The sequence below is a fragment of the Dendropsophus ebraccatus genome, chromosome 1 (assembly GCF_027789765.1).
Source record: "Dendropsophus ebraccatus isolate aDenEbr1 chromosome 1, aDenEbr1.pat, whole genome shotgun sequence".
Taxonomy (NCBI): Eukaryota; Metazoa; Chordata; class Amphibia; order Anura; family Hylidae; genus Dendropsophus; species Dendropsophus ebraccatus.
The window spans coordinates 181,149,895-181,172,394 of NC_091454.1; the positions used below are offsets into that span (position 1 = coordinate 181,149,895).

General features: G+C 42.5%; 2 protein-coding genes across 4 annotated transcripts in view; both read left to right on the forward strand.

Moving 5' to 3' along the window:
- Positions 1-15,983, forward strand: part of ALDH1A3 (aldehyde dehydrogenase 1 family member A3) — a 24,561-nt gene extending 8,578 nt beyond the window's left edge. The window contains exons 6-13 of the mRNA XM_069985327.1: positions 1-81; positions 937-1,050; positions 1,398-1,500; positions 2,329-2,513; positions 3,698-3,862; positions 6,359-6,516; positions 11,005-11,079; positions 13,173-15,983. The exon at positions 1-81 is cut by the window's left edge and continues 48 nt beyond it. Of these exons, the coding sequence (XP_069841428.1) occupies positions 1-81; positions 937-1,050; positions 1,398-1,500; positions 2,329-2,513; positions 3,698-3,862; positions 6,359-6,516; positions 11,005-11,079; positions 13,173-13,245 (954 nt within the window). The 3' untranslated portion in view covers positions 13,246-15,983. The remainder of the gene's footprint in view (positions 82-936; positions 1,051-1,397; positions 1,501-2,328; positions 2,514-3,697; positions 3,863-6,358; positions 6,517-11,004; positions 11,080-13,172) is intronic.
- A 3,909-nt stretch (positions 15,984-19,892) lies between these two features.
- Positions 19,893-22,500, forward strand: part of LRRK1 (leucine rich repeat kinase 1) — a 67,234-nt gene continuing 64,626 nt past the window's right edge. Inside the window, exon 1 of one of the 3 annotated variants that reach the window (XM_069985337.1) lies at positions 19,893-20,010. The gene's annotated coding sequence lies outside the window, so the exon portion shown is untranslated. The other 2 variants (XM_069985344.1, XM_069985349.1) reach the window with 2 other exon arrangements.

The following is a 22,500-nucleotide window of genomic DNA, read 5'->3' on the forward strand; positions in this document are numbered from 1 at the left end:
TGCTGTGGAAATACCCTGGTAATAAAGCCGGCTGAGCAAACGCCACTTACATCTCTCTATATGGGATCTTTAATAAAAGAGGTAATATGTCAGTGTAAACTCTAGGCATGGCTACAGAGCAGACTACCTGCATATAACATAATGCTTTCCCGTTTGTGCAAATGTAAAATCTGGGTTTGTTTGCTACCAACATATTTAACAGAATTGTATAGACTTCACTATCACTCACATTGAGGCTTATAATCTAAATGTACCTATCTGTATGACTCTTGGAGTGTAGGAGGAAACTAGAGGACCCAGAGGAAACCTACACAAAGGGGCGCATCCACACTACGGAATCCGCACGGATAACCTCCGGCGGATTCCATGCGCTCGCCCCCTGTGCATCCCATAGGCTCTATTCTATTCAGGCAGATTTCGCTGTCCGCCCAAAAAAGAATTAACATGCCAATTCTTTGGGTGGACGGGGGAATCCACCTGACCATAGAATGGAGCCTATGGGAGAGGCAGATGTTCAAGCTCCTAGCACACAGAATCCGCAGGAGCTTACCCGCTTGGATTCCGTAGTGTGACCGGGCCCAAACACTGGGAGAACATACAAACTCTAAGCAGATGTTGCCCTCAGATATGAACCCAGGACCCCAGCACTGCAAGGCAGGCACCATTCTGCCCTTGTATACTGGTGTTCTAGATTGTTGTACATAAAGTAATATGTATGAACTATTGACAACCTTATGTGATATGTTTTGGTAATACAGTTCATATCAATTGTTTTTTTTACACTATTGGGCTAGGTTCATGCTATGTAAAAACAACTGCCGTATTACATAACAACGGCCATTGTGATGAAATGCGACTGTTGTTTTTACATAGTATAAACCTGACCTTGGGATGTATTTGGGATTGACAGCTTTTTTTTATTTATTTATTTTGCAGGCTGGGTTCCCTCTTGGAGTAGTTAATATAGTGCCAGGTTATGGGCCCACAGCTGGATCCGCCATATCACATCACCCTGACATTGACAAGGTTGCATTTACTGGCTCTACGGAGGTAAATAATGCGAGTTATAAGCCTAATGGGGAAATAATGTGCTCAATGTAACACAAACTAAATCTGATCTAATGAAAAACACAAATGTTAGATTTCCCTTGGTACATAAAGTTTCCCAGTCACAGTAAAAAAAAAATCAAAAACTTTGTCGGTACAAACGGTACTGGTTGGCTATAGATATAAAAAGGGACATTTGTTTAGCTGACAGCTATGCCCCATACACATGGCTCTTCTAAGTGTTCATATTCAAAGCTATGGCGCCATCTAGTGCTTACAACTGAGTAATGATTGTTACAGGCAGCGCTGAAGAATACAATGTGACTTTATCTCCGCTCATTTACATCCAGGTTGGAAAACTGATCAAGGAGGCGGCATCTGCGAGCAATCTGAAACGTGTCACTCTGGAACTTGGGGGGAAGAACCCCTGCATTGTCTTTGCCGATGCTGACTGTGAGTTCTAATGTATTGTAAATCTTTTCTTTTTTCTTTTTTTCCCCAGCTAGTAACCTTATATTTTTTGTTATCAGCATACAAATTGAAAAGCAATGAATCAGTGTTTTACAACCAGATAGGGGATCATTTATTAAGTCCGGCGTTTTCTGCAGTGCCGACACTATGGAGATTTATGTAGAGGCGCACTGCCTCTACATAAACCCCATGCGCACCAGTGCGCGCGGCAGGAAACCTATGCCAGCTGAGAGCTGGAGTAGGTTTCCTGACTATTTTTTGCCATAGAAAATGCTGAATAGCGCGGACTCTGCTTATTCGGCTTTCCTTAAAGGAGATAAAACATTTTTTCTAATGAAATGGTTTCAGAAAGCTATTTAGATTTGTAAATAACTTCAATTTAAAAATATTTCAGTACTTATCAGCTACTGTATGTCCTGCAGGAAGTGGTGTCTTATTTTCAGTCTGAAACAGTGCTATCTGCTGCCACCTCTGTCCATGACAGGAACTGGCCAGAGCAGCAGCAAATCCCCGTAGAAAACCTCTCCTGCTCTGGACAGTTCCTGTCTGGGACAAGAGTGTCAGCAGAGAGCACTGTGTCAGACTGGAAAGAATACACCACTTCTGCAGGATATATAGCAGCTGATAAGTATAAAGCTGTATTAAAATAGAGCTACTTTAATAAGATTCCTTCTGTAGGTTGTTAAGATTCTTGATATGTCAATATTCTTTGACAGTCATACATGTATGTATGTATGCATGTATTTTATGTACATAAGGCTTACATATATAGGTATAAATAATGTGATTGTCCTACTGTTTGTTTGGCAGTGGAGCTGGCTGTAGAATGTGCTCACCAAGGCGTCTTCTTTAACCAAGGACAGTGCTGCACAGCAGCCTCCCGGGTCTTCGTAGAGGAGTCCATGTATCCAGAATTTGTCAGGCGGAGTGTGGATTATGCAAAGAGACGGCTTCTTGGGGATCCTCTTGACTCTAAAACGGAACAGGGTCCCCAGGTGCAGACATAGAGCATGTTATACCTGATTTTGTATATTTTGTATTGTGACCTAATACAAATTATTGACTATTAAAGTTGAGCGAGTAGTAAAATACTCGAAGGGAATCTGTAAGCTGCAATTCTCATTTCAAATTTCTGACACTGTAAGATAGCTGTTAGGTCAAGGAAACACACAGTATCTTTCATATATTTGTATGTGCTTCAAAAATGTAGAAAAATGCTTTTACTTTATGGTATGAAGAGTAAAAAAGGCTTTCCTGAGCTCCTGAAGTGCAGCAAGTGGTAACTCCTCCTTACTCCCCCTCCTATCCCTGACCCTGCTGGAGACTCAGCTTCCAGGGAGAGAAGATATTCCAGCTTACAGCTACTCAGGAGCTTGGAAAAACCTCTTTGACTCCTTGTACCAGAGAATAAAAGCATTTTTCTACGTTCTGGAAGCTGGATATATGTCCTAAGAGACATCTAACAGTGTCTGCCGTTTAGAACTGCCGTTTACTTCAGTCGTGCATTTTTCAATTCTCTAATGCTCGACTTAAGTAACAAATCCCATTGAAATCAATGGGAGACTCAAGCATTTTACCCGGTGCCCGCTACTGGACAGCATAGAGTGCTGGTTAACACGGAAAATTTTAACTCAGGATGAACGATCACTCGGAGTTAAATTTCCTTCTTTTTGGTTTTCATTTTTGTATATTTTGTTCCCTTGGGGGATGTTTAAATGAAAAATACAGAAATTGTAACAAAAAATTTAATTACTTTCTGCAAAACATATTACAACTAAGATGGGGATTTCCAGCAATTGCAGGCATTCCCTGCCTCAGTTGTAATGTCTTTTGCATAAAGCTATAGCATTTTATTTATTTATTTTTTCATTCTAATTTTTGTATATTCCGTTTAAACATCCCTCAAAGGAACAAAATATACAAAGAGGAGAACCAAAAATTTTTTTATAGTTTTGTTGGGAGCAATAGCCATTGTTCAGCCATCAGTTATCCGAGCAACATCTGAGCCTTGACATTGACTATTAATCTGTAGACTTTGTGCTGTATAATGAGAGAATATATCAAGATAGGAGTTTATATATTTGCTCAGAGTAGAATAAAAATAAATAAATATATATAGCAGATGTAGAATTTATTTCTTTGTTTGTGTTCTGACCATGTTGTTCTCTGGGATCCTCAGATAAATGAAGAGCAGTTCAACAAGGTGCTGGAATATATACAGAGTGGGAAGGATCAAGGTGCAAAACTAGAGTGCGGGGGCTGTGCCGTTGGAGAACGAGGATTTTTTATTAAGCCCACTGTATTCTCTGAAGTGACCGATGACATGAGGATAGCAAAAGAAGAGGTGAGTCTAATGTTTATCTGATATAATGGACAGAGTTGGCGGTCAAACACGGAAACCGGAGAGAAAGGAACGGCTGCACATCCCATCTATGGCTGATACTAATGCCGCTTGGCCTATATTAAAAATAAACACCAGAGTGTCTGTATATGATTTGATCAAACCATATTGCCCTGTGTACTAACGTGCAGGTCCTCTGGTTCACACGGGTCCCTACGCTAACTCCACACCGTGTCGGTCAGTGACTGCCACCCCCGCAAAGCGTGCACGTGCAGGGAAGGGGGGCCATGGAATGGCCCTGCAACCCCCATGTCACAGGACCAGACCCAAAAAGCCCCACCAGAACCCAGCCAGCACCACCGGCGGGGGAGTTGGCGGTCAAACAATTAATGGCAATGGCCTGTCAACATACTTGCACATATTATTCCAATAGAGGAGGTTGTCAGACCCCTTTCTCACTGCTAACAAAATTTTCACTATAATAGCGGCAGTTGTACAGGGTCTTCTTAGGGTCCTTTTACACGTACAGATAAATGGCTTAAGTGTTTGTTTAGCGAATGACAAGTGATTATTTTTTTATTTAAAAAGATAGGCGTTAAGATGAGAAGATAAATCGATACGAAAAGTCGTTAATACTATCGTAAATATGATCACAATTGCGTTCGTATCTATGTACTGTGAATGATCGTTATTGCGCTTGTGCACTGAAAGATTTGTGAACAATTAACAATGATTTTGAGGTCAGCTGAAAAGATGCGAAAAGATGCTGAAAAGATGCGATCAAACAAATTTCTGCTCGTTGTTTAATCGTTTACACTAGAACATTATTTCTTAAATTCGAACTATTTACTGATTTTTTTGCACAATAATCGGCCCGTGTAATAGGCCCTTTAGTTCCAGAAGCCAAGAGGGAAGTGGACAAGGATGAAAGGATAATATCTTTGTTCTATGTAGCCAATGAAAAATGTATTGGCCATCCAAGCAAGTAAAATTATGCAAGGACCCCTGGCCCTTGCCTCCCTTCCCTAATGTATATTTAGGATATACTGCCCAACTGCTAGAGTCAATAAAAAAGAGCCCATCCCTAAAACCAGGGATTCTTACATTATTCAGATCTTCTTTTCAAGGCCTTGTACATACAGCATTAATTCTGCTTCTGCATTGTTTTTTTATTGCTGACACTATGGCGCAGATTTTCTTCAGAAACAGATTCTAAATCCACATCACATTATAGAAGCGACATGTCACTTCTTTTAATGTGGAATCCCTGCAGATTTCACATTGAGTAGCTCAGGCACATGTTAGTCCAAGTCAATAGGGCTAAGCCTACATCTAATATAAACATGAAGAAGTCTAAGTGTAAGGCTCTAATTTCAGCAACAGAAAAATCCGTTGTGGAAACAAGTCTATGTTCACACATTGTATTTCGGTCAGTCATTTTTCAACTGACTAAACTACTGACTAAAATACTATGTGAACATAGCCTCTTTCCTATAGTCAGTGAGGACCCTAGATATTAGACTCCACTACTCATTAAGCTATGGCATATCCTGGCTATATGCCATCATATTATAAGGTGGGAGAACCCTTTAACCATGCCTTTGTCTGTCACATACTGCCATATTCATCATAATCTTTAGAGATGAGCGAACCGGGTTCGGGTTCGAGTCCATCCGAACCCGAACGTTCGGCATTTGATTAGCGGGGGCTGCTGAACTTGGATAAAGCTCTAAGGCTATGTGGAAAACATGGATACAGCCAATGACTATATCGATATTTTCCACATAGCCTTAGGGCTTTATCCAAGTTCAGCAGCCACCGCTAATCAAATGCTGAAAGTTCGGGTTCGGATGGACTCGAGCATGCTCAAGTTTCGCTCATCTCTAATAATCTGGAGTAAATGGATACCTGCAAGTCCATTATCCCCTATGAACCACTTATTTAATTGAATTGAGTATTAAAGGGGCTATACAGTACTGCAAAAACATGGCCACTTTCTTCTAGAGACAGCCCCACTCTTGTCTTCAGTTTAGGAGTATGTTTTCTAATGCTGCGTTTACACGGAACGATTATCGGTCAAATTTTCGCAATAACGATTGCATTTGAGCGATAATCGTACCATGTAAACACAGCAAACGATCAAGCGACGCACGAGAAATTGTTCATTTTGATCTTTCAAATTCGCAGATCGCTTCGTGTAAACAGTCTTTCTATGATTCACCCTATGTGAAAGATGGGCTTAAGCGATCTTAAAAACGATCACAATAACGATTTTTCTTACAAACGTTGTAACAATTTTTCTAAAGGTTTATTTGTCTTAACGCCGATCGTTATTAAAACCAAATTTGTTGCTTCAAAATCGTTAAGCAATCGATTGGGCAAAGTCGCAGATGATAAATGCCAGTTCCATCAGTAAGTTCGTCAGCCCAGCTCTGCGTCTCAGGACAGTTATAGATATATATATATCAGTGTAATAGTTTATGTCTGTGCTTACTCCAGATTTTTGGACCTGTTCAGTCCATCCTGAAATTCAAGAGCATAGAGGAAGTGATAAAGAGAGCAAACAGCACAGAATATGGACTGACGGCCGCTGTGTTCACAGAAAGCCTGGACAAAGCTCTGAGCGTGGCCTCTGCTCTGCAGTCTGGAACAGTGTGGTGTGTATTTGGGATAAAGCGGGATGGGTTTGAATTTTTTCATATACATTTTTGATATTATTTTAACTTTTCTATATTTTACTGACTCATAATTTGATTTCTAAAAGATAAAAGATTATTTGACATCTACCATCAAACTCCTCCTATACTATGTAAGCATGGAAGGGGATTGGGGACTGATCAATGAACTCCCACTAACTGGGGCCTCCCACCCTGTAAATGTGCCTATAGGTAATGCTTGTATGGAATCACAAACCTTAAAGTGTCACTGTCGTTATAACTCTCACAATATACACTACCGTTCAAAAGTTTGGGGTCACCCAAACAATTTAGTGTTTTCCATGAAAAGTCACACTTATTCACCACCATACATTGTGAAATGAATAGAAAATAAAGTCAAGACATTGACAAGGTTAGAAATAAAGATTTGTATTTGAAATAACATTGTTTTTACATCAAACTTTGCTTTCGTCAAAGAATCCACCTTTTGCAGCAATTCCAGCATTGCACACCTTTAGCATTCTATCTATTAATCTGTTGAGGTAAGCTGGAGAAATTGCCCCCCACGCTTCTAGAAGCAGCTCCCACAAGTCGGATTGGCTGGATGGGCACTTCTGGCGTACCATACGGTCAAGCTGCTCCCACAACAGCTCAATGGGGTTCAGATCTGGTGACTGCGCTGGCCACTCCATTACCGATAGAATACCAGCTGCCTGCTTCTGCTGTAAATAGTTCTTGCACAATTTGGAGGTGTGTTTAGGGTCATTGTCCTGTTGTAGGATGAAATTGGCTCCAATCAAGCGCTGTCCACTGGGTATGGCATGGCGGTGCAGAGTGATAGCATTCCTTATTCAGAATCCCTTATACCCTGTACAAATCTCCCACCTTACCAGCAGTAAAGCAACCCCAGACCATCACATTACTTCCACCATGCTTAACAGATGGCGTCAGGCATTCTTCCAGCATCTTTTCATTTGTTCTGCATCTCACAAACGTTCTTCTTTGTGATCCAAACACCTCAAACTTGGATTCATCCGTCCACAACCCTTTTTTCCACTCGTCCTCTGTCCAATGTCTGTGTTCTTTTGCCCATCTTAATCTTTTTCTTTTATTGGCCAGTCTCAGATATGGCTCTTTCTTTGCCACTCTGCCCTGAAGCCCAAAATCCCGCAGCCGCCTCTTCACTGTAGATGTTGACACTGGTGTTTTGCGGGTACTATTTAATGAAAATGCCAGTTGGGGACCTGTGAGGCGTCTGTTTCTCAAACTAGAGACTCTAATGTGCTTATCTTCTTGCTTAGTTGTGCAATGCGGCCTCCCACTTCTTTTTCTACTTTGGTTAGAGCCTGTTTGTGCTGTCCTCTGAAGGGAGTTGTACACACCGTTGTAGGAAATCTTCAATTTCTCGCATGGAATAGCCTTCATTTCTAAGAACAAGAATAGACTGTTGAGTTTCAGATGAAAGTTCTCTTTTTCTGGCCATTTTGAGCGTTTAATTGACCCCACAAATGTGATGCTCCAGAAACACTATCTGCTCAAAGGAAGGTCAGTTTTGTAGCTTCTGTAACGAGCTAGACTGTTTTCATATGTGTGAACATGATTGCACAAGGGTTTTCTAATCATCAATTAGTCTTCTGAGCCAATGAGCAAACACATTGTACCATTAGAACACTGGAGTGATAGTTGCTGGAAATGGGCCTCTATACACCTATGTAGATATTGCACCAAAAACTAGACATTTGCAGCTAGAATAGTCATTTACCACATTAGCAATGTATAGAGTGTATTTGTTTAAAGTTAGGACTAGTTTAAAGTTATCTTCATTGAAAAGTACTGTGCTTTTCCTTCAAAAATAAGGACATTTCAATGTTACCCCAAACTTTTGAACGGTAGTGTAAATGAGGAGAGGATGTGATATACAGCATGATTGCAGTTTACATTCATTATTTTTTATTAGTTATCATGTTTTAAAGCAAAACTGTATCTACTAACCCCCCCCCCCCTCAACTGCTGATACCGTCTGTTTGATAAGAGTAAGTCCTTCCCGGTTGTGCCTTGGTTAGGATAAAAAATGATCTTTTATTCTGCAGCTGAATCAATAAGGCGTGGCATGTGCACTGTTTATACAAGTGATGAATAGGAGAAACCCTGCTCAGGGGTGTTCTTAATGATGAGGAGGGAGAGGAGGAAGAAAGGAGAGGCGTCTCAGGCCTAGAGCACAGACACTTTAGCCATGACTCAGCTGCTGCAGATTAAAAGATAATTTTTTAGCCTAACAAAGGCATCGGGAGCATTTTAAATCACACGACTGGGAAGGACTTACTCTCATCAAATGGACGGTACCAGAGGTTTTGAGGGGTGGGTTGATGGATACAGTATCTCTTTAAATTGACTCTGTACCCACAATCTGACCCCCCCAAACCACTTGTACCTTCGGATAGCTGCTTTTAATCAAAGATCTGTCCTGTGGTCCTTTTGGCAGATGATGCAGTTATTGTCCTAAAAAACTACTTTTAAACTGGCAGCCCCGTGCCCTACTGGAGTGGCCTAGATTGTGTATGCATTAGGCTGGCACAACCTCTCTGTCCTTCCTCCCCACCCTCCTCATCATTAGGAATGCTCCAGGCAGATTATCTCCTATTCCCCACCTGTGTCAGCACGGCACATGGGCTGGACCGTTAAGACACCTGTGCAAATGTTCAGCATGGAGAAAATGTTCCAGTGGCATTCCTAATGATGAAGTGGGTGGGGGGGAGGGAGGAGGGGTGGTGCAAAGTTAGGGAACAGATATTCTAAGCCACGCCCGTAGGGTACGGGGCTGTAAGTTTAAAAGTTGTTTTTTAGGACAATAACTGCATCACCTGCCAAACGGACCACAGGACAGATCTTGGATTAAACACAGCTATCTGACGGTACAAGTGGTTTAGGGGGGTCAGATTGTGGGTACAGAGTCACTTTAAAAAATCTCCTGAAGGCAATTTTTAAGTCTTGTGCTGGTTGAAAAGAAGAGACTAAACACATGAAGTCCCGGCCAGTACAGAGAGTCACAGCTCAATGCGTCCATCAATCACGACTGCCTTCTCTGTGAGCGCTCAGATTACTTTCTGTGCTTAGTCTCTTTTTTTTAACCAGGACAAGACTAAAAAGTTGCCTTCAGAAGACTGGACCTGGTATAGCATTGTTTTAAAGCATGATAACAAAAAACAAAAAAAATCAGTGTAAATTGCAAACACTTTATATCACATGCCCTGCTGATTTAGATTTTGAAAATAACTAGTAACACTTTAACATAAGCTACTATCTGACTGCAAGATCAACATAACATAAGTCATATATATATTAATGCAATAAAAATTGGACTGCAGGTGGATGGGGTGAATTTTCTGACAACCACTTAAAGGGGTAGTGCGGCGGTAAGGAATTATTCACTAAATAACACACATTACAAAGTTATACAACCAAAGTTGGCCCCCTTCCCCATGTTTCCCCCCACCCACGCCACCCCCGGAAGTGTAGTGCTCTATACTCACCTGATTCGTGTTGACCCCCGTCCGCCATCTTGTATCAATGATGTCATCTTCGGGTGGCCGGCCGAACCACTCCGGCCGCCCTCTGCCGCGTCATGAGCTGCTCAGCCACGATTGGCTGAGCACAGTTATGCTCAGCCAATCGCTGCTGAGCAGCATATGACGCGCAATAGGGCGGCCCGAGGGACGGTCGGAGTGGTTCGGCCGGCCGCCCGAAGATGACATCATTGTTACAAGATGGCGGACAGGGATCGACACAAATCAGGTGAGTATAGAGCACTACACTTCCGGGTCTGGTGTGGGTGGGGGGAACACGGGGAAGGGGGCCATTCACATACATAACATACATTACAAGGCTATGTGCACACTACGTAAAATAACGTCCGTTATTTTGAGGCCAAAACAACGGCCGTAGAATTACGAACGTACGGGCTAGTCGTGAAACTACGGTCGTTGTTAAATTTTGATTTCTAGCATGTTTATAAACGGGATGAAACAGGTCATTTACTTTAAATACTGCGCCCAGCCCGAGAAACCACTCAGAATTTTTTTTACATCAAAATCAAGTTTAATTCGGCAGATATAAGTTTTACGTTCGCGGCCGCATTGAAATCCACGGCCGTTGTTGCAGTATTACCGGCCGGAAATAATTGACATGTTCATTTTTCACAGGGCCGTATAAACAACGGCCGTAATCTGATATGTAGTGTGAATTCAACGGCCGTAGTTACATTGCATTACAGTCATTATAGGGAACCTCAAAACAACAACCGTAGTTTTGCGGCGCGGACAACGCCCGTTATTTTAGGTAGTGTGAACATAGCCCAAAGTTGTATAACTTTGTAATGTGTGTTATTTAGTGAATAATTGCTTACCGCCGCACTGCCCCTTTAATGCAACATCAAAGCACACAGTGCGACACTGCTGAAGCCTCTAAACGTATCTTTGACTTGTTTTGCAGGATTAATTGTTACAACGCACTCCATGCACAGACTCCATTTGGAGGCTTCAAGATGTCAGGAAATGGCAGAGAACTGTAAGTTAACTCCTCCAGGCTACAGGGGCAATACTTGTCATGTACATATGGAAGTTATTAAAGTCCCCCATTTGAATAGAGAGGCAGAGCACATAACCAAATGCCACTGTATACACTTGTTATGGGATTGATGAAGATAGCCAAGCATTGTTCTTCATTGTTTATGTCAGCCCTATAGTGAGTGAATAATGTGGCGTTCAAGAGATGGGCACAAGAGATTGGTCTAGTACTACCGGGGTCCTGGCAATTTAACCCCTTCATATAAGATACTTATCACCCATCCTGTGGATATGTAATACAATTTAATCATGGAATAACCGCTTTATGGCTTAGCCAGGAGTAGTCGGCAAGGAAGGGGGGTCAGCACAATGGCAGAAGCATGATCAATGTTGGGAGCCATCCCCATCTTTAATATAATGTTATGTTTAAAGGAAACCATTACCAACTGTCATGTAATCTATCCATATCATTTCATAGCCAAGTAAAACACTGTGGCACTCCAACAGATGAAATTTAAAAAAAACTCTGTGTTTATTGCACCCACAGTGCAACGTTTCGGTCTAACATTAAAACCATTTTCAAGCAGTGCTTGGGTTTGCAGGAGTACTTATCGCAGATACACACAGACACACACCACTGATTTTTCTGCAACATTTCTTGTCTTGTGTACATCATTTCATAGAGGGGAAAGAGTTGAACAGATCGATATATATTTTTCTCAATCTCTATATGGGAAAATAGTCAATACAACTTTTAGATTGAAATCTCTGATCTTTCCATGCTTAGGAGTCCAGGGGGTGGTCCTATCTTTGAGTGACACTGTTCTCTGGTTTCCTAGCAATAGACAGAGCAGGGGTTTCAAATAAATAGGTTAGAAGTTATATTGAATCTTTTCCCACAAATATTATATATAAAATCTCAATATGCTCAGCTATTCCTGAACTTTAAAGGGAACCCATCACCATGAAAATGCTACTTAAGCTATCAGCATCATGTTATAGAGAAACAGATTGCTGAACTCAGGGAGACCAGCCAAACTACAACACTGCCGGCTGCTAGTGAAAGCGCTCAATGCAGTGAAGTCCTAGGTGCATTGCCCCCTGGGAAACATGAATATGCAAAAGAGGAGCCCGTGGAGCCTTATTGAAGAGTCTCAAAACACAGGGCAATGCACCTAGGACTTCACTGCATTGAGCGCTTTCACTAGCAGCCGGCAGTGTTGTTGTTTGGCTGGTCTCCCTGAGTTCAGCAATCTGTTTCTCTTATGGCTCCACTAGGCATTGCTCCCACCTAGCCAGAATCCTGCTCCACACTGATGAGGGGCAACACCCCGAAACAGCTGTATGTGGATGGTTACCTAGACTTGGCTTATCCCTTCTCATTACATTGACTTATAGGGCCACTTAATATGGTGGTTTTGGTGGTTTCCTAACAGGAGCTGCCCCTCGGCTGGGTCCTTCCCGGAGGGATATCTGGCTAGCCCTGTGTTTTGAGACTCTTCAATGAGGCTCCACTGGCTCCTCTTTTGCACCATGTTATAGAGCAGAAAGAGCTGAGCAGATTGATATATATCTTTATGGGAAAAGATTCAGTATAACTTGTAATTTATTGATAGAAATGCCTGATGTTTCCATGCTTAGGAGTCAAGCCCATTGAGTTACATCGCCCACTGGACTCCTTACCACAGAATTATCAGGGATTTCCACTAAGTTTCAAGTTATACTGAATCTTTTCCCACAAAGATATATATCAATCTGCTCAGCTCTTCCTTCTCTAAAACATAATAGTGATAGATTAGACAGCATTGTCCTGGTGACAGGTTCACTTTAAATGATGTCAATAGATTCTAAAGTATTTTCATAGTGACAGGTATACAGACAAAGACTGTACCTTGGACATGCGTGTGTATTACAGAAGGTAATGGGAAGGTGATAGTTAAATTAAGATGAACCATAATGTGCCTTCAATTATGGAAAAATTTACAGAATGTGTGAATAAGGCCTTAGCGATCACATGTCCATAGTTGTGTATGCCCAATAGGCGTCAATAGTTGTGCTGTACATAACGCTTCCTAACAACTCTTTGCCTTGCAGTGGTGAATATGCCCTGGCAGAGTACACAGAAGTCAAAACTGTGACAATCAAATTATCACCAAAAACACTGTGAAGAGAATGGGGCAAGAACAAGGTGGCGTTGGTAGACGATTCTGCTGCAGCAGAATACGCAACTCTAAAGAACTCATCATGGAACATTCCAGAAATGTCTTTGTTACCAGTCTGACCCCTGGCTATGGGAACATTGTAATCCATGTGATTCAGCATCATAGATGCTCAGCTTCACCTATTAACTATCTGAGTATATTTGGCCAGAGCACACGCCACCTAATGCCTCTTTATGACAAGGCTGCAGATTTGGAAAATTGTGGAGTTTATATAACTTTATCCAGAAACATACCTGTTACCGGCTTACTGAACGCTGACGTGCTCCTTTGTTTGGAGAATCTATGGAATATTTAGCAGAGTTAGATTTGTAGCTCATTTAGAAAAGGAGGCGACTGTGGTACTTGTGCTAAACAGCTTCTTACTTGGTTTCCCATAACCCCTATTGCCGACCATGAGCTTGTTCTTAGGATCCATGGGATTCCAACATTTAGTAGATGTTCCCCCTATTATTAAGACGTCTGTTGTCTCATGTGACTGAAATTATTGGACTTCTCTAAATACTAAATACAAAAAAAAAATCAAAGAAGCCCTTTCCTCCTAAAATAACAACTATAGAAATGGCGCCCAAGGATTCCCTGTATACAGAACAGAAGCTCAGGAGGTATACAGATACAACCTAATAGAGCTAGTAGATTTTATATTGATGCACTTGTTTATTTATATGGTCATTTCTAATGTATATAGCTCAGACAGAAATCTTGGTGATGGTTATAAGTACTTAGGTAAGAAATCATAAGAAATAGAACTGACGAATTATATTATGGCCTGAATACAAAAGCCAGATTATATGTTAATACTATATGATTTTTTTTTTTTTGGGGGGGGGGGGGGGGATTGTATATAATTCTAAGCTTAGGACTCCCCTGATAACCCAAATATTTCATGTGCCTACCTAATCTGGTATATAGAAATCTGGTATAATCTTGTCTGGTAAAATTAAATGTCCCTGAGAAATGGAATATGTGGTGCACAAGACATGCATGTTTCATCTGTCTTTTTTATTTGATTTACAGAAAAAAATATAAAAATAAAAAAATATATAAATAAAATAAATAAAAATAGCTAGTTTACATCTGGATAGCCAAACATGATCGCAGTTACGTCAGTTTGGAATTCTTTCAAGAAACCTGAAAAGTAACATGTACATAACCATTGCATTGGTAGGCTATGTTCACACAGCGTGAAAGTACGCCGATGGCAACAACGGACGTACTTTGTACACCAAAATACCTGGCATGTTCTTTTATGGGATCCCAGCCAGCGCGTATACACATAGTATACGCTCTGGCCGGGATCCCTAGTGGCGCAGCAAAGAACTGACATGTCAGTTTACTGCGGCCGCAATTTAGTGAATTGCGGCCGTAGGAAACCCTGTCAGTTCACACAATGAAGCGAGTGGCTCTGATGCGCCCGCATCACAACACTGCGGCCGGAAAGATCATCTGGAAGGTACTGCAGTACCGGCCGGGATGATCTTTGCAGAGACCGGCCAGGTCACGGAACGGCCGGTCTCATACGCCATGTGAACATGGCCATAAGGTGTATATCTTGAATTCAGCTTAGTTAACATGTAACTATATTATTTGGCAACTCCTCAAATAAACATACAAAAAAACTTCCCGCCCTTGCATATAACTCAGTTTGTAACTTCTCTCTTACCCTTTAATACTCATAGCCTCCAGACAATATAATAGTGTCCCTAGTGCCCCCCAGCCTCCTCAGTAAAGTCTATAATGCCAGCCTAGAGTACTAGATCAGAGTAAAACAGCCAGTTTCTTGTTCCATGTTGCCATACTGCTAGGAATTTGCCTATGACCAACTATTGTGTGTGTATCTTCCTGTTCTGGTGTAATAAGAGAACAGCACAGAAGGATGTAGCAGAGCTCACTGTGCGACTCTCCTATTCTAGTAACAACATGCTAAATAACATCCATTTCTGGTCCCATCACCTACACTACTAACACCATGCTGGATAACATCCATTTCTGGTCCCATCACCTACACTACTAACACCATGCTGGATAACATCCATTTCTGGTCCCATCACCTACACTACTAACACCATGCTAAATAACATCCATTTTTGGTCCCATCACCTACACTACTAACACCATGCTGGATAACATCCATTTCTGGTCCCATCACCTACTGTACACTACTAACACCATGCTGGATAACACCCATTTCTGGTCCCATCACCTACACTACTAACACCATGCTGGATAACATCCATTTCTGGTCCCATCACCTACACTACTAACACCATGCTGGATAACACCCATTTCTGGTCCCATCACCTACACTACTAACACCATGCTGGATAACATCCATTTCTGGTCACATCACCTACACTACTAACACAATGCTGAATAACATCCATTTCTGGTTACATCACCAAAGTGGAAGCCTTTGATGAACAACGGCCGTTGTTTAAACAGTGTGTGACCATTGCCTAAGGCTGCACCATATAGCCAGCAGGCACATGTACGTTCCACCAGCAAATTGTAAAATCTCCACAAATGTTGTTGTTAATATGTAAGTTCTGGGTACAGAATATTTTATATTGTGATAAGATAGACTGTATTCCACCTTTTTCTATGAACCAATAAAATATAAAGATTATATATTTATGGAATAGAATGCAATTAATCAACTATGTTTTTGTATTTTTCATAGTGCAAAATAAATACTATATAATGTTTCAACAAGTTGCATGTTTTATTGTAGCATCACTGGGATAGGGAATGTAAAGATAATAGGAGGGATTTACTGAGACTGCGGTGGTGCCATAGTAGTGCGGATACGACTAGAGATGAGCGAACCGGGTTCGGGTTCAAGTCGATCCGAACCCGAACTTTCGCCATTTGATTAGCTGGGGCTGCTGAACGTGTATAAAGCCCTAAGGTTGTCTGGAAAACATGGATACAGCCAATGACTATATCCATGTTTTCCACATAGCCTTAGGGCTTTATCCAACTTCAGCAGCCGCCGCTAATCAAATGCCGAAAGTTCGGGTTCGGATCGACTTGAGCATGCTCGAGGTTCGCTTATCTCTAGATACGACCAAGTCACTGGGAGATAAAAGAACCAGTGCAAAAAGCTCTGCAATTCTACAGATAACCTTATTAAATGGAAACAAATCAGTTACATAAGCGGAGACACAGTTCTTAAACATTTTCCTATTCCAGCAGAAATAAAACAGCAAAGGTGGGTGTGGCTGGTGCAGAGTTAAAGGAGAAGTTCCATGAAATAAAAAAAAGAATACTTACCTATCCTTGTAGCGCTGCTTCGGGGTCCAGCTAACAGCCACCGGCCTCCTGCAGCTCTTCAAATTGCAATGTCACATAGCTGGTCCCATGTCCTGCCCCAGTCACTGGCTAAGCAGCACTCTCTCAGCCAGGCTGTGACGTTACAGGAGGAAGAGACAGATATGTGATGTACCTGGAGGCGGCCATTAGCGAGACCCCAGAGAAGCGTTACAGTGGCAAGGACTAACGGCAGTGGTAAGTATACATTGTTGTTAAGTTCCCGTACCCCCCTCCTGACTGCCTTGCTTTTTTATTTTCACTGGACTTCCCTTTTAAGGGCCTGTTCCCATAGAGTAATTCTAGAGTGACACTGGCAGAAGATTCAACTCTCAGGCCAGAGCAAGGTTAGTCCTCAAGGAGTTTCTTTGGCTCCTTGCAAGAACCAGGCTTATTTATCAGGTTTACAGGGTTATTAGTGTTGGGCTACTTTTGTAGCTACTTCAAGCAATCTCTGCTGCACCATTGTCATATATTATATCAGGGATGGGGAACCTTCGGCCCTCCAGCTGTTGCAAAACCACAATTCCAATCATGCCTGGACAGCCAAAGCGAAGCTTTGGCTATCCAAGCGTCACGGGAATTGTAGTTTTGCAACAGCTGGACGTCCGAAGGTTCCCCATCCCTGTATTTTGGTAACAGCATAAGGAAACACAACATTAAACACAAATAGCATATAAACAGTTAACCGTACATCAGCTAAGACTGCTATTCACATTTATCTTACTCTACTTTCTTCAGCAAAACATTAAAAACATACAGGAGAATTTATCAATACTTTTACCAGAAGACTAGTTTAAAAAAGTCAAACATTTTGGGCAGCACTGTTTACTGTTGCGAAGTGCTCTCAAATGTTTGTGCAAAACACAGGGAAAGTAAGTAAGCGTTTGCTCCAAAATTTGCAACAATTTTAAATGAGAACTTACACAAAAACCATTGATAAGTTTCTACCTTAGTGTACTGGTACAACACAGTAATATACCAATATTTTGGAGCATTCCATTTAAAGCTACACCCTTTTCCTGAGGCGCATATTACATGTCAGCTTACAAAATGGAAAGTGCGGCTCTGGCCGCACGCTCCATTGTGTGCAAGGGTGCCCCCTGGCATTGCTGTCCTCTCTATTAAGCCTCTGGCTAGAGATAGTGCTGATCAGCTTCCACAATGGTGATCATGCTCCTGCAGATGTCCTTCTGGATATCGTGTAACAGATCTGCAGCAATGTTCTCTTCTCAAATCCCAGCAAGCTAAACTGGTAAGATCCATAGCATCTAAGCTGCGTACTGCTACTAAAAAGCCTTATAGTCAAATTCTTCAGTTAACTGAGGATATAATGCCTTTCCAGACCCCACAGGCCAAGGAGGATATAATGCCCCTATGGGCTATCAGTGTTACTTAAAGGAGAACTCCCATGACATTACAAAAAATCAGAAAGGCATGGGGGTGCGGGAACATAATAAACAAAGTATACTTACCTATCCTCGTGCCATGTAGCGGCGCTCCCTGGTCCTGTAGACAGACGGTGACCTTCTGCAGCTCCTCCAGCTGCAACGTCATGTACTTGACTGAGTGATAGCGGCTCAGCCAATCAGTGATTCAGGCAAGACACCGCCCCAGTCACTGACAGGCTGAGCAGGCAATTGCTCAGTTGGGCCGTGACATTGCAGCTGGAAGAGCCAGGTATGAGACTGTACCTGGATTACAGCCGAAATTGACAGCTGGGACCGGGGAGCAGCGCTACAGGGGCATGTGCAGGATCTGCTGCAGATCCTGTATGTGTGAATGGACCCCAAATTGGATTAGGACCCTGCATAAAATTGAGAAGGGGGAAGAAAAAATGTTTTATGTAAAACTCAAAATTTAACACTGGCACTATGACACAGATTGTGGTGAGCCAGCTAATAAATATTTTACTAAGAAAATAGAAAAGTTGTACTTTGTGGCCTTTTTGGTATAGACACAAAAAGGTTCCAGATAGGGGGAGTGAGGTGATCTAAAACCTGGGCTGCAGTATTAAACTGCACCACTGGATGTCGCCCTATCAATACTGAAAAAACCCACTAAGAAGATATTACACAAGAAAACAATGGGCTTAGTTCACAAAAATCAATTAATATTTTTATTATATATTAAAAAGATACCAATACAAGCATCATGTATGTAAAATAAATGTAAAAATGGCCACAAAGTAAAAAAACGATATAATAAAAAATGGTGTCAGCTAATATAACTCATTAACAGTGCTGAGGCTGTGAAACACCCTATCATGACCTCCAGCTACATGGTATAATGGGGATACCCATAATCTTATTACATGAGATTCTTAAAGGGGTACAATCTCAGTCCATATTGCTGCACACCAAAGGAGCCGTCCCTACGTTCGTTTAGCTAAATGAGCTTCATCGTGGACTTTTTGGTATCAAGAACTCAAAATTCTGGTGTGGTGACCTCCCTGGTTACAGATAGTTGTCGCTTGGCCCAGTGTGTGGAGTCTATGGAGAGCCGAGTACGGTGGTCCGCTCACTTCTGTGGCTCTATAGACAATAAATTGAGCTGCTCCAATAAAAACAGAAGATAGTGGCTTTCTTAGAAAAAGCAACACTTTTGTCTTTAAATTGTGTAGCGTGTGGTTTTGCAGCTGCATTGAAGCGAATAAAGGAAAATTGCAATACCACACATAACCTAAGCACAGGGGTGGCGCTGTTTTTAGAAGAAAGCAGCTATAATTTTCTAACCTTGGATAACCCCCTATTTTTTATGGATGGATGGCAAATTATTCCAGAAATGTCAGCCAGAGTCTGGGCCCCTGTACTCTCTATTGCAGCCAGGCCAGGGATTGTATCATACAGTGTCCCCTAAGTGTGGCGCTCCTTCAGCTGTCAGGCATGATGGGAGTTGTAGTTGTAGAGCTGGAGATCCACAGGTTGGGATGCGCTGATATCGTGCTTTTGGCCGTCACAACATGATGAGAGTTGTAGTTAAACAGATATTGAACTTTTGGCTGTCAGTGCATGATGGGAGTTGTAGTTTCGCAGCTGGAGGGCCACAGGTTGATACTTATGAATCTGTTATATTCTGCAAGAAATAAAAAAAATAATGAGCACCAAACCAGAACCCCCAGCAGCAGCATGACCTCTCACACTGTCTGTGCAGACGATGCGGCTTTCTAGTGCAGTACTGCTAGTGTGAACACAACAGCCCGCGATTCCCTCGATAATTGAGGCAGTCTGCACCTCATAGCGGAACTCCAGCCCGGTCTGCCCCGGCTCCGGCCGCCCTCCCTCCCCTCCAGCTCTAGGAAATCGCGACACACGCTCCTCCCCGTAGGGATTGAGGAAGTGCAGACAGAGCCCTGTGCAGACGGGATGAGGAGCCGGAGCTGCAGCCGCTGAGTGCGGGGACAGGTGAGGGGGCGCCCGGGGCATCACACAGTCAGCCGCTAGGGGGCTACACGAGAGGCCGCTCCCGGCTCTCCAGCAGTGGGGGCCGTTACCATCTTCTCCAGCAGTTAGGGATCGTGCAGAAGTCTGTCCGGGACCCGGGGTGACAGGTAGCAGCCAGGCTGCGCACCCACTGTCCCCTGCGGCGTGCCGTAGGCTCCTATGTCTCCTTATTGTCAAAACTGTCTTAAAAGTAAAAACTTTTTGTTGCTCCTAACAGCCAGTCACCGTGCAGCCAATCACCGTGCAGCTTTCATTTTGTAAACCGCTCAGGTAAAGTAAAAGCTGCGCTGTGATTGGCTGCTTTACACAGTGGTCATTGTTTTTAATCATCCGGCGTACTGTTTAATTTCGGCGTAAAGTGCCGATATGCGAATGCTTTTATGCGCAAATGGACGATGGACGATTTGCATATCGGCACTTTACGCCGGGGGGCGGGGGGGGGTGTGTGTGGAGGAGGTGGAACGGGGGGTGCGGACTCAGAGTCTGCGCGATTTATCATTTTTTCAACTAAAAGATACGCCGAAAACCTACTCCACCTTTCAGGTGGCGTAGGTTTTCGGCTGTGCACAGCAACGCGCACGGGATTTATGTAGAGCCAGTCCATTTATAAGTTATTTCACTTTTTTTTTTTTTGGGGGGGGGGGGGGTAGATTTTGTCCTAGAAAAATAACTGGTTTGCACACTGTGTAATAGCAAAAAAGAAAAAAAAAAACTTTTCAAATTGCACTAAACAAAATTTTCACCCACTTGCTTGAATTCCTTTTTTATTACATTGGCTCCTGTAGTGTACTTATTTATTCTGTTGGGGTTGAAACTCTGTTTTCGGATGCCAGATGATGTAAGTTCTTCTACGTCCAGATGCTATCGGACTTTATGATGGATACATTGGATCATTGATGGGAATACAGTGCTGGCTGACTGACCTGCATCCCCCTTTGAGATGATACACAAAGCTGCCAACATGCTGTATATCAGATCTTATCACCCACAAAGGAGGGCTCGGCAGCACTTACTTATCAGGAACTCCCTGTGAAGATGAAGCAGCAAATAAAATCATTATATTTGATTGGTGCTGATACGTAAAAAAAGTGCTATACTTGCCTACCCTGGTCCCCTGCTCCTGTTTCATGGATTTGCAGTCTCCCGTTGCCCACTCCGTCTGCCTGCTTCTGAGTGTTGGCCAGTGATTGGCTGCTCCTGCTCCGACTCCCTATCTTGGGGGCAGGCAGAAGCAGTGGGAGACCAGCAGTCTGTGGAGTAGGAGCAGCAGGGGACCAGGGCAGGTAAGTATAGCTTTTTATTTTTATGTCCCCTTGAAAATTGTACCTAGATGTGGCTTCACCAACACGCAATGTTTGTCTCAGAACGTATACTTTTGACAGGAGGAGGAAGGAGTGCAACTGCTAGGAAAACATGACACAGTTAAAAATTAGGTTTGAACACTCATGGTTCCACGTTCTTCACACTTGAGATATAATTTATCGAGAAGTAGCATTTTTGTGGCCCGGACCACATATAGATACAGTCAGGATAATGCAGATCCCTGCACCTCCATTATGGAACCACGTGCACCAAAGTGTGAGATCATTGTGAATGTTCTCTTATTCCTGCACACAGGAGATTATTCTTCTGATTGGTGGGGATCTCAGTAGTTGGTTGATCACTTCTCATACAGTGATGTCATATCCCAGGTAGGCAGGGCCGTGTTTACCACTAGGCACCCATGGTCCGGTGCCTAGGGCAGCAGCTTGCAGGGGGAAAGAAACAACTTTTTTTTAATTTTTTTTTATTTTTTTGAGGGTACAAACACATACACCGTATACGCAGCAAATACGCAGCAGATCTGATGGTGCAGATTTGATGCTGTGTTCAGTTATTTAGATCTAATCTGCTGCCTATTTGCTGCGTATCGCAGCAGTAAATACACTGCGTATACGGTGTGTGAGTTTGTACCCTTAGTCTCCCACCTCCCGTTCAGGCTTGCCAGTAAATCAGGTGTCTTTTTGAATGGGGGGGACTGGTATGGTGGAATTGTTCAGGTCTGGACCTACCAATCTACCAATCCTGTGGTGAGAATTCCTGCACACAATATCCAAAATTTATGTTTTAGGCAGTTAAAAAAACAGGAAAAACTCATTTCAGACAATGTTTCTACATGTAGAGAAATGCATGTGGCCGAAACCACTGTCCCCCACGCTCCCCAAGATGGGGCGTCTTTAGGTTTAGTGCCTAGGGCAGCAGCAACTCCTAATAAGGCCCTGCGGGTATGAACGTCATATAGTGGGCAGATTGGTAAGGGGACCAGAATTTTATAGTAATCTTAGATTTCTTACAAAAGCTATCCATAGCATCCTTCTTACTGTTGGATCAATACTAGCAAAAATTCCTAGAACAATTTGAAAAAAAAAAAAAAGAAGTAAAAAGTTTGCAGTAAAATGTCAGTATTGCAAC